We start from the raw sequence: 12233 nt of genomic DNA on the forward strand, positions 1-12233 counted from the left end.
GATTTTGATAAGGCTATTTTTCGATGGGCGTGCGTGCAATTTAATGAAGAAGAGTGTTTCCTACTCGATTTTGACGAGAATGCCTGGTAAGGGGTTGGTGGTATTTTTGGGTTTGCCTCGACTGCTCTTAACCTCATCGTTTTCTCCTTTTCTTTATTCCTGTTTGGTTGGTGACTAGGGATAATGGGTCCTTTTGACAAGACTAGTTAGGGGTGTCAATGGACTAGACCTGGCAAAAGCGACCCGTGCCCACGGGTCGACCCGTTGCGGGCACGGGTCTGAGTTTTAGTGACCCGTCAAACTAACCCGCGGGTGACCCAACCCGCAAAAACACGGGTCGGGTCGGGTCAACCCGCGGGCACCCGCAAGTCACTTGGCTTTTTAAATGGTGGTGATTTTGTCATGCTAATCTAGAGGGTTTGATGCCTAAATAGGTTATGGCTGGCACCATAGAATATAAATAGGTTGTGGCTAGCACCATAGGTTGATCCCAACCCTCTTATTTGAATGTTAGAAGGTTGATCACTTGATCCTAACCCTCTATCAACCTATTGAAATGATTTTTGGGGCACAACCTATTTAGGCTGTGGGCCATCTAATGGACGGTTTGGATCATCCCACGGTGCCGGCCATACCCCCCTCATCAAAATCCAGTGATAATATTTTCCAAAATAAACTACTGTTTGAATTTGCGGGTGACCCACGGGCCGCGAAGGTCACCAAAATTCTGACCCGCAAAAATGCGGGTCATCTCCTGACCCGACCCGTGTGACCCGCACCCGCATCACCTACAGGTTGACCCGGCCCGACCCACCCGTTTGCAAGGTCTACAATGGACCCAGAGGGCTGTCCCAACTCCCAATTAACGAAAGAGGACTCCAACCCTTTTTATAATCGGGTAAAGCCCCCGTTGTGTAAAAGGGTACTCATAAATACTCCAGAGGGCTGTCCCAACTCCCAAGTAACGAAAGGGGGGCGAATTTCCCTTTTTGTTATCTAGACTATGGTCAGAGAGATGCTTCACTAGGCCCTCTCACTTCACTCTCTTTCTTCAAGAAACAAACTTCTGCAATTGCATTTTTAGGCACCTCATTTATAAGCATTCATCTGATTTCACCCTTTTTACTTTTTTAGGAGGACAAACCTTTTCAAGTGCATGTGTAGATGCCCCATTTTGTAATATATAGTTGGAGAAAAGATCCCTTGTTTGTTTTGATAATGACAATCCCCCACTTTCCCTCTACTTTTACTTTCCTTCGATTTTTGACAGCCAAAGACCCAATTTCCCGCAACTTCACCTAGGGTCCGTTTGGTTACACCAAAGAACGATAGTATCCATGCCAAAGGACACATTTCTCTTTTATTAACAATGGTAGGTTTCCATTAACTACTCACACTTGTTGGCTGTAAATTTCTTAAATGCAAGCCTTTTTCACTGTTCGACTTTCCCCTCAAATCAAGAAGAAAGGGTAAGTAAAGAAATGGGAGTTCACTTCACGCCATGGGGATTTTAGGACTGACTGACTCAAAACACAATATGAAGAGGATTGAACTCTAAATCAAAATCTTAGAGCAGAGATTTCTGTAATGGTGACAATGCAAGCATTCAGGAGCAAAAACTACCCTGCATCGGACAGAGATAGGCAGTCGAGAAGGGCAGAGTATGATGAGACGGTATTTTAGCCACCGTGCTATCAATTTGTTTATCTGCTAATGAAGATTGAATAAATAGCAAGCAAGGTTTTAAATTTCGGTTTCGATTTCAGTTTGGTTTGCACTGAAACTTAAAACATTCTGGTTTCAGTTGAAAATTTTGGTGGAAATTATGTAAAATCACGGAAACATATGGAACCATATAGAAATGATAGAATTTTAAGATAAAATACGTCCTGATGTATAGTATGCCACTAATGCTCTTGCAATATTGGTTTCAGTTTCGGTATTGTTTCAATGAGGATAAAAATGGAAGCATTTCGATCTTTCATGTTGGTTGCTGTGGAAATTAAAACCATGATAGCAAGCCTAAAGACTGAAGCAGCTTAAGTAAGAGCTCATCATAAGTATGGCAATCATAGAGGATGCTGAAGTTTTGCTATGAGATGAATGCACAACGGCGGAGAGAAGGGAGATACTGGAATTCAAGTAGGGAAGATTCTAAAACAAGGCGTGAGAATGGAGACCCATCATCAACCATCTTCATCACCTATTTCACAAAACTGCCAGACTAAATTGTCTTCGAATAAACACACACCGAGCCACAGAAAAGCAGTTCAAAGCAAGTTTAACCCCATGAATGAAATAAAAGTATTAACACCACAGTTTATAACAATACATGCACAATACTACATTACTTTTTCTTTTTTTCGAATGGTCACAATACTAAATTACTAAGCATGTAAACAATCTTATTAAGCATTGCAGCGCTTTAACTTCAAGAATGTATGTCTTAGGTACAATAATAGCTGCATAATTAACATTAAATTATCATTATCTTATTAGAAAGGGTAATCTAAATGCAAAAAGATAAAATAGAGTAGGTAAGTGACATGGGTGGAGGAATGAAAAAAAACTCTCTTGTGCCAATTAGGAAATCACCCTTCACAAAAGTTGAACTGGCTGGATAAATCAATCTAAGGAGATGTGACATGATCTAGTCATAGCTTAGTTCAACATATTCTTTGTAAAAGCAACTTCATCTCCCCATGAGCATGAGTAAGAGCCTGTGAAAATACACAAACGATGCAGCACATACACATGCACACCAAAAAATGAAATGAGTTAAAGGTGAGAATTTCTCACTTAGGCAGATCTATAATCTTAAAACATAACTGAAAATATAACAATTATCGTCAATTTAATTACCTTACGGAGAGACAATTCTGGCATTATCAAAACATATATCCTCTGCAAAACCAACTTTCTTTTTCCCTTTTTTCTCCCTTTTCCTTTCGTTTTTCTCTTTTTTCTTTTCATTATTTTATCTCAACTTAGTAAAGAGGTTCCGAACAACATTTCCAAATTGCATTGCTTCTCCAAGCATCTCCTTGACTCAGCCATTGAAGCCAGGAAGAGGAGAATGCAGATCGTTTAGCTCCATGAAGTCTCCCTCTAAAACTACATGCTCAATTAGCTCACCTAACACGGTATCATCAGAGCCACTGGGCCCGCTAGGAAGAGGAGAAAGCAGGTCGTTCAACTCCATGAAGTCTCCATCTAAAATTTCATGCTCAATTAGCTCACCTAATACGGTATCATCAGCGCTGCTGGGCAAGGTACTAATAACCCCATCAGGGGATTTAATCTGCAAAACATTCATCATGCCGAAGGTTAATAATCGGAACATTCCTTCCAACCCAAATGAGGTGCCAGTAATTACACAACATACGGTTGTTTTCTTAAAGGGGGAAACAGAACAAGTGTTATATGTTATAGTATTATAGAAGATGTGAGCTGAAATTCACTTGCAAAATTTTGTCAATAGTTTCTTTCTAATTGTATTTCTATAAGATGTGTAAGTTTACAGCCGGCTGCCAACCTGACGCCAACCCTCCTCCTTTATCCTAGCTTGGATGTAGTAAATATGACTAGACAGGAGGTACTTAAGAGGGATATTTTTCGCTATCTTGGTTCAATCCTAATTAAGGAAGAAGAGATTGAAGAGGATGTTAACCACAGAATAAGAGCAGGTTGGTTGAAGTGGAAGCATGCTTCAGGAGTTCTGTGCGACCGTAAAATACCTACCAAGTTGAAGGGAAAGTGTTATAAGACAATTGTGAGGCCAGCCATGCTATAAGGCTCAGAATGTTGGACCACCAAGAAGCAACATGTGCATAAGATGAGTGTAGCAGAGATGCGAATGCTTAGATGGATGTGCGGCCACACAAAGTTAGATAGAATTTAAAATGAAGACATCCGACATCCGACATCCGTAAAAAGGTGGGGGTGGCACCAATTGAGGAGAAGATGAGAGAGCACCACTTAAGATGGTTTGGGCATATCCAACATAGGCCTTTGGATACTCCAGTGAGAAGTGACTCGTGCCAAGTTGATGGAGTAAAAAGGAGTGGGGGCAAACCAAAAACAACTTGCGTAGAAACAGTGAGGAAAGACTTGATGGCTAGGAACATAACGGAGAACATGACCTTGGATAGGAGAGAATGGAAGAAAATGATCCACATAGATGAACCCAACTAGTTTCGGGATTAGACTTACTCAATTTGAGCAGGGTAGATTCTTTCACCTTCTTCATGAAAATTTTCTAAAGGATTCATTAGCCGACCCCAACTAGTTTGGGACAAAGGGTGAGTTGAGTTGAGTTTCTTTCTAATTGTAGAAGGATTGGGAGGAGAAGAGCGGTTCTTGAAAGCAAGCAGCCTAAAATGTTTCTGACAACAAACTAATATGTCCATATTTAGAAAGACAGCTAAAAACTCATCACATTGTCGCCAATCATTTACACTTTCCCTCCAATAGGACCAGACCCACCCACTACTAGGCCTCACTAAAATCAAACAGCATGATCTTCCACATCAAGCAGCTCAGCTTGTATGTAAACTATTAAAATCTGATGCTTGGACCTCAAAGACAACTGATGTACCGTGTAACAGGAGGTTCATAGTGGAAATTGAGTCAATATCATCTTGTGGACTCCTACTCGGAAAGAAATTGGTGCGCATTTTATGCATGTCACTAGCAACAAGATGGAATCAAGTGAAAGAAATAAGATCATGTGGCTAGGAGCATACAATATCTTCATGAGAAGATTTTTCAAACCACCACCAGAAGAACATATGTTTTTTTTCAGTTTTACTAGTTTTACATGATTCCAACATAAGAAATGCAACATGGTATAGCATATTAGCAATGGTCAAAATATGCATGTCAGAAAAAAATACGAACATATTTGATCCAGAAACTGCAGCACAATCTGGCAAATTGAAAGAAAACTAAAAGGCAAATGGTAACACAGGCACATGAAAAAAACTAAAAGGCAATGCATACGCTATGAAACAACAGACACATGATCCATTATACCTGCGGATCCTGTTGTGGAATGTCCTCAGAAAATTGGAAGGCATCATCAACTGGTTGTCCTACAACTGGATCACCTGGGTCAACAGTCATATTCGTCGGAAACTTGTGGTGCTCATCCTCAGTGTCAACCACCTTTTGTGCTACAACTTCACCCGCAAGAGGGACTGAAGCATTATGTGTACGAGGAGTCTCAACACCATCATTGAGGGTTCCAGTAAGGTTATCAGGAGCGTGACAACCCAGGTTAAACTTTAATACCTTCTTCCCAGCACCAGGTTTAAGGAAAACACAACATACAGCAAAAGAGTCCTGCACATGATGAACAATTCTAGGTTGAATGAAGACATAAAATATAATACTTAAAATTAAAAGGGTTAAATATGTCCACTGGGAAACAATCATATTTTCATGAATTAGAAGTAAATGGCCAAATTATCCCTTCAATTTTTTTAAACTACAAAAAAAATCTGCACCTATGGTTTTAAACTTCCCCAAAATGGCTGAAATATTTCCATTTCCATCCCTACCGAAACGGAATCTACATGATTTCCTTTCATGTCATTATTATTTTTATTTTTTTGGAAAGATGACTAGATTAATGAAAAAGAAAGAGTGACAAGGCAGGGGACAAGTTGTCCCCAATTTCCGTGGTTATAACGCCCACAGGCTTACATCCCAAAGTGAAGCCGTACATATCATTTAGTGATGATTCTCCAATTCGGGAGCCATATATATAGACATAGATTCCAGCATTACCCCATCCTTAGCCAAACGATCAGCAATCACGTTTGCCGTTCTTCTGTGCTCCAAAGCTGGTTTAACCTCTTTAACAAGATCCTTGATTTCGTCTATAAGGTTCTGAATCAGCCAAGGTCCTTTGGAATCAGCTGCAGCCCATGAAATTGCATTAGATGAATCCCCTTCAACGATCAGAGGTTCAAGATTATTCTAGGCGTACCATTTTAATCCGAAGAGGAGAGCACCTTCGCATCCGCCTCATTTGCATCACAGATACCCCCTGGGCCAGAGTATGACATCCATATTTTCTCCATAGAGTTGCGCACAACTCCGTCAATACCAGCCTTGCCAGGAATTCCAATTGCGCTGCCATCGAAATTTAATTTATACCAGCCTTCCGGCGGCGCTCTCCATTGAGGTTTGATCTTGTCCTTGACCCTCCTTTCAAATCTAATTGCATTCCAGTTCCTCAGTACTTCGCCTACTCCGTATTGAATATTCAGCTTAGCTTTGGCCCAAGCTATCATTTATAATTTGATCTGCAGCAGCACCCAGCTCTGTCTTCTTGATTTTTCTTCAAAGATTCGATAGTTCCTCTCCTTCCAGATATTCCATGCAATCGTGTATTGTAGGATTTTCCAAAGTGTCTGACCGGTATCCCCGAACACTCCTCCCGTCCATCCCATTAACACACTCCTGATATTCTTTTGGAAAACCCATGCTACGCCGAACAGCCTCAAAACATTGAACCAAAGATAACTCGAGAATGTGCAGTGAAGCAGTAAGTGATCCATCGTTTCCTCCTCTCCAAAACACACAACACATCGGCTGGCCAATTGGAACTTTCTCCTTTTGAGTAGATCGCACGTGTTGATGCTTTTGTGAATAGTCCATGCGAACGCCTTTACTCTAGGAGGAGCCAGAGATTTCCAGATAACAGCCTCACACTTTGGTTTCTTCCTCCCGTTATTTAGTGCTTCGAAAAAAGACTTTACCGAAAAGCTTCCTTCAGAGTCTGGTTTCCATATTCTCGTGTCTTCAGTTAATCTCGAGCAGTAGCATGAGTTGAGGGATTGAAGCATGGCTGAAAATGATTGTATTTCTTCTTCTATGAGATCTCTCCTCAATCTGATGTCCCAGAAACCCCTCCCGTTTTCCACCTCCCTTATCAAATAGTCCGAAATTTTGGCATTGCTGTTGGTGGCTAATCTGAATAGGTTAGGATATCTAAGGTTCAATGGTATATTTCCAACCCAAGGATCTAACCAGAATTTGACTCCGTCCCCCTTACCAACCCTGCATCGGACCAAGTTTTCAAACTCATCTCTTGCCTAACAAATGGATCTCCATGCCTCCGACCCCTTAACCCTTCCTGGTTTCCTCGCATTCCATCCACCCCACTCATCCCCATACTTTTCTCCAATAATTTTATGCCACAAAGTAGACATTTCCTCACCATAGCACCAGAGCCACTTTCCCATCAATGCTTTGTTGCGTAATTTGATTTGCCCGATTCCCAGACCTCCGTGTTTTTTTTCAGTTTGCATGCCTTCTTCCAGCTCATCAAATGTTTTAATTTCTTTCTTTCTCCGTTTCCTTCCCACAAAAGTCATGTTGTAGTTTTTCAATGCGTTGGGCTATCATTGCGGGGATCTTATAGAGGGACATGAAATAGAATGGCATGTTTGCGAGCGCTGCCTTGATCAATGTGATTCGGCCTCCAAATGATATATATTTCCTCTTCCAAGTGGCAAGCTTTCTTTCAAGACGTTCCACCACCGGATCCCAGAGTCTTGCTGCCGGTACACCATAGCCTAATGGTAGGCCCAGATACGTAATTGGTAGGCACTCCTTTTGCAGCCAATGCTAGCTGCATGTTTAATTATTTTCTCTTCATCCACATTGATGACAGCCATTGAGCTTTTGGAGAAATTGATTTTCAATCCAGATATTACTTCATACCATCGGAAGACTCGTTTCAGATTTGCTACTAATTCTTCATCTTCTTCCATAAAGATGATCGTGTCATCTGCAAATTGGAGATGAGTCACCCTGATAGAGTTACTGCTTGGTTTCAGCCCCTTAATGAAGCCCCTCTCCTATGCTTTGGAGATCATCAAGCTAAGAGCTTCTGTCGCCATAATAAAAAGGTAAGGGGACAAAGGATCACCTTGTCTAAGTCCTCTAGAGCTTCGGAAGTATCCTTCCGCCGCTCCATTTATGAGGATGGAGAAGGATATGGTTGATATACAGGATGTCACCCAGCCACGCCATTTGTTGCCAAATCCCATCTTTTGTAGAATGAAGTCCAAAAAATTTCAGTCGACATGGTCATATGCTTTTTCAATATCAATCTTAACGATCGGTCCTTTGCATCCTTCTTTTCTTGCAGAGTCCAGAGTTTCATTGGCGATCAACATACCATCCAAGATTTGTCTCTTCTCCACAGAAGCACCCTGGAACTCCGAAATTATTTCAACAATTACCCCTTTCAGACGCCGCGCTAAGATTTTTGCCAATATTTTGTAGATGCCATGGATCAGACTAATCGGCCGAAAGTCCTTGATAACTCTTCTTCCTTTTTTGGGATAAGGGTGATAAAAGTTGAGTTAATTTCCTTGTTGATAACTCTCCTTTCGTGAAATTCATGTAAAAACACCATTACATCCCCTTTGATGGTTTCCCAGTATTTTTGGAAGAATGCCATTGGGAACCCATCTGGCCCCGGTGCCTTGTCTTTATCCATTGAGAAGATCGCATTTTCCACTTCTTCCACAGAGAAATGTCTTTTCAGCTCCTCCTGCCGTACACGACTGATGGACTTGAACCCCAATCCCCCAATTTTAGGGCGCCAATTGTGTAAAGATTGGAGTAGAAACTGATGATCATGTCTTTGATTGTCTCCCTGTCTTCAATCAACGATTCACCATCCCTGATGCTATTTATAAAGTTAATTCTTCTCCTCATACTTGCCATAAGATGGAAATATTTGGAGTTGTTGTCCCCCTCTTTTAGCCATAGTCCCCGAGATTTTTGTCTCCATCCAATCTCCTCCCTCCTAAGGATTTCTTCATGTTCTTCCATTAGGGCAGCTCGCTCCATCTTTTCCTCAGTATTCAATAGTATTTGCTCTTCTTTACGTTCCAGATGGTTCAAGGCAACGATAATCTCCTCTTTTCTACACTTGCTTGCGGCTTCCTCTGATTTCTGCCATTCCTTCACCTTCTTCTTTAGATGCTTTAGCTTTTTGAATAGGATAAAGCCCTTCCATCCTTCCGTCCATTCCTCTTCCGTCCATTCCTCATCCCACCATTTACTGATCAGCTCTTCCAATTTCGGATTCTCACATAACGCCAAATTTAATCTGAAGGGACGAGGGCCACCAGAGTAATCTGACACTTCCAGCATCATCGGATTGTAGTCCGATGTAGGTTTAGGTAAAGCGCTTTGACATATTCTAGGGAAGGCCTCATCCCATTCATTTGAGATCAACACCCGGTCCAGCCGACTCATGATCAGGTTGTCCTGGTTGTTGGACCAAGTGTACTTTGCCCCCAACAACGGTAAGTCGATCAACTGACTATCCTGAATGAAATTAGAAAGATTTCTCATGCTCCTATTTATTGTAGCCAGTCTGCTTTTTTCCGCCGGAAAGCGAATTGTGTTGAAATCTCCTCCAACAATCCATGGTCCCTGACAAGAGTCCCTGATTTCCTTGAGCTCCACCCACAGCCCACTTCTCTCCCTTGCTTTAGCTGGCCCATACACTGTTGTAAGCTTCCAGTTCTCATTCCAGTTTGTGGATGAAAGGAGCAACGTTATCGAGAAGCGTTTAATACTGACTTCCTCCACACAGAAAGCCTCCTTCCATATGATAATTACTCCGCCTGCCGATCCCACCGCTTCTTTAGCCACCCAGCCCCTATTATTTCGCCCCCACAACTTGTTTACAGTGGTATCTGCGACGCCCATAATCTTAGTTTCAATGATACTCAGCAAATCAAATTTTCTCTCAACAACAATATCTCTAACCACCCATATTTTTTTATCCGTACCCAAACCCCTCACATTCCGGAAACAGATCTCATGAATAACTTTTGTAATCCCACACCCCCCGATCCTCATTATTTCCCTGAAATTTTTTTACCGAAATTTGACCGAAAATTCCTAAATTTGTGAAATTTGACCAAAATTCCCAAAATTCAACAGAAATGGTCGGAACAAAAATAAAAAATAAAAAGATGTTATTATTTGCATTTCATTTCATTTAATTAATGTAGAGAATGATATTTGGTAGGCAACATCATTGGACTGCACAACAAAGTAACCATATCTTATGCCTAGGATGTCAGATCGGCATGGGACAAACAATATCTCATAACTCTGCGTGGTATTGACATAGAGTTGGGGTCCTTAGATGATAGACTGGTCATTGTACTCTCTTATGCTTTTACGGTAAACTTCTTTATTGAATTTATTGTTCGAGGCATGTGCGACAACGCATGTCACAAGGTGTTCAATGTGATTATGGCTTTCTTGCTTATGTGATGATCTTTCAGTTTGTATTTGTGCTTATTCTAGCATTTCCCAAAGTTTCATCTTAAAATTTCCTCAAATCTGGACAGAGCAAGTATAAAGTGTTGGACGAATAAGGTGCCACATGGTTAGGGGTAAGAGTCAGGGGTGATGGACAATACCTATCTGATAATTAATACTCTTTAGTACCTTATATAAAATGCGTGCGGCCACCAAAAATAGTAATTATTAGAGCCCTATATCAATTAGCAGTATGTAGGATTTAAGCTCTAGTATCTATTAGAGGGCATAAACTCATAGTCAAATAAAAAAGGAAATCGCTTCCTTTCTTTAAAATAAAAACAAGCCACACCCAAAATTTATCAGAAGAAGAACAAGGAAATGAAACGCATACACATACAACAAAAAAGGAAAAATCACAGGGGAAACAAGGACTCGCCATAATACCTTGGGCGGTGTGGAGGAAGAACGAGTAGCATCGACAAGCTGGTATTCAATCATAATCCAGTCAGACTTGCAAGAACGAGAAGAGCTCCTCCTATAAAAGACAAACCTCTTTCTCTTCCCCAACACATTCCCATCCTTCTCACTGTACACTAACCGATCCTGCCCCTTACTCTTCCAAAACCCACCTCTCGCCTTACGTTTCTCGCACTTGGAAGAAGACCCACTTCCCCGTTTTTTAATTATCGGCGTAAAACAGTACCAACGCCTCTTCTTTTTACAGCCATTAGATGAGAAAAATACATTTCCAGGTAGGTCACAAGGGTCGTACTGATAAACATTGACTTCACTAATCACATCATCGACATGGAGAAGAGATGAAGATTGGGGTTTTTGTAGCTTGTTCTTGAGGTAATAAGAGAGAAGATGTTCTTCAGTTGGGTGGAATCCGAAACCAGGGGGAAGTGGGAGAGGGATCAGACCTAGATCGGCCATGAAAATCACAATAAGAAGAGGGAATTTGGAAGGTTGATGATTCTGGTAGCCAATTCACAAATCTCATCACGGAAAAACCCAAAAAAAAACCCTAAAAACCCAAAAAAAAACCCTCTAGCTTGCTCTATACCTTTTTTTTCGGCGAGAGTAAGAAAGAGGGGCCATTTTCATTTGTGAAGCTGCCTATATAGATGGAATATTTCTTAGAGGATTACTAGGCACACCCTCCCTAGGAAGCAATTCACCTATGGCTTGGCAGTAGTTCAGTCCTTTCAGTGTACAAGTGGTGGGGTGCTCATGGGTGGAGTTTTTATATCTTTCAAAAGGTATGATGGGCCCATTTTATAGGATGATCCAAACTGTTTATTTGTTGGCCAACAACGTAAAGAGGTTGTACGCTCGAGATCATCTCCATAGGATGATCCTAACCCTCCGATCTATAGAGGTTTTGAAAATAGGCAGTCTCGCTATGGATCGGAGGGTTAGGATCATCCTATGGAGATGATCTGCTGGGTACAGCCTATTTATGTTGTGGGCAAACAAATGAATGGTTTGGATCAACCTATGAAGTGGTCCCCAGTGGAGAACAGCCATACTAGTGGAGTCCTATATAGTGGAGGCATGAGTGAAAATGTTGAAAACTCTTGCTTGCGAGAGTGTGACTGGCATTCTAATCAAGAGCTATTTGTTAATTTTTTTTATAGGAGGAAGCGTGTTTCTGACGCTTCTACTATCAATGGGTCCCCTAGAGAGAGGAAATGGAAAACGAGTATTTGTAGCCCAGACGAATCCAACCCTCTAGAGAGAGAGAGAGAGAGTTGGGCCCACACTATTTGATGATCCAAACCATTTAATTTTGAGACTTTTTGTTTTCAAAAATGCAGTTGGGCCCACATTTTAGATCATCCAAACCATTTATTTGTGGGACCGTATAAAAACTCTAATTTTGGGACTGCTGAAATAATAAAAGACGATGTGAGTTAGTG

At 41.2% G+C, this 12233-nt stretch overlaps 2 protein-coding genes across 2 annotated transcripts; both read right to left on the minus strand.

Annotated features, from left to right (window-relative positions):
• Positions 1-2384: 2384 nt before the first annotated feature.
• LOC143846837 (NAC domain-containing protein 54-like) lies at positions 2385-11416 on the minus strand. Its single transcript, XM_077355417.1, has 4 exons — positions 10756-11416; positions 5035-5343; positions 2863-3301; positions 2385-2720 (listed from the first exon to the last, which is right to left on the minus strand). The coding sequence occupies exons 1-3, from the start codon at positions 11245-11247 to the stop codon at positions 3050-3052; spliced, it is 1053 nt and encodes a 350-aa protein (XP_077211532.1). The 5' UTR covers positions 11248-11416; the 3' UTR covers positions 2385-2720; positions 2863-3049.
• On the minus strand, positions 5350-10292 carry LOC143846836 (uncharacterized). Its single transcript, XM_077355416.1, has 2 exons — positions 5993-10292; positions 5350-5921 (listed from the first exon to the last, which is right to left on the minus strand). The coding sequence occupies exon 1, from the start codon at positions 9895-9897 to the stop codon at positions 8563-8565; it is 1335 nt and encodes a 444-aa protein (XP_077211531.1). The 5' UTR covers positions 9898-10292; the 3' UTR covers positions 5350-5921; positions 5993-8562.
• Positions 11417-12233: the final 817 nt, after the last annotated feature.

Source organism: Tasmannia lanceolata, unplaced genomic scaffold, assembly GCF_043159265.1.
Source record: "Tasmannia lanceolata isolate RefF3 unplaced genomic scaffold, GAP_Taslan_0.1 ptg000015l, whole genome shotgun sequence".
Taxonomy (NCBI): Eukaryota; Viridiplantae; Streptophyta; class Magnoliopsida; order Canellales; family Winteraceae; genus Tasmannia; species Tasmannia lanceolata.

What these genes read in the sequence shown, in the direction of transcription:
- LOC143846836 (XM_077355416.1), bottom strand. Translation starts at nt 9,897, where the DNA reads ATGAGGATCGGGGGGTGTGGGATTACAAAAGTTATTCATGAGATCTGT.
- LOC143846837 (XM_077355417.1), bottom strand. Translation starts at nt 11,247, where the DNA reads ATGGCCGATCTAGGTCTGATCCCTCTCCCACTTCCCCCTGGTTTCGGA. An exon ending in CTTCCTCCACACCGCCCAAG is followed by an intron (nt 5,344 to 10,755) that starts GTATTATGGCGA and finishes CATCATGTGCAG; the next exon opens with GACTCTTTTGCTGTATGTTG. An exon ending in TTCCACAACAGGATCCGCAG is followed by an intron (nt 3,302 to 5,034) that starts GTATAATGGATC and finishes AATGTTTTGCAG; the next exon opens with ATTAAATCCCCTGATGGGGT.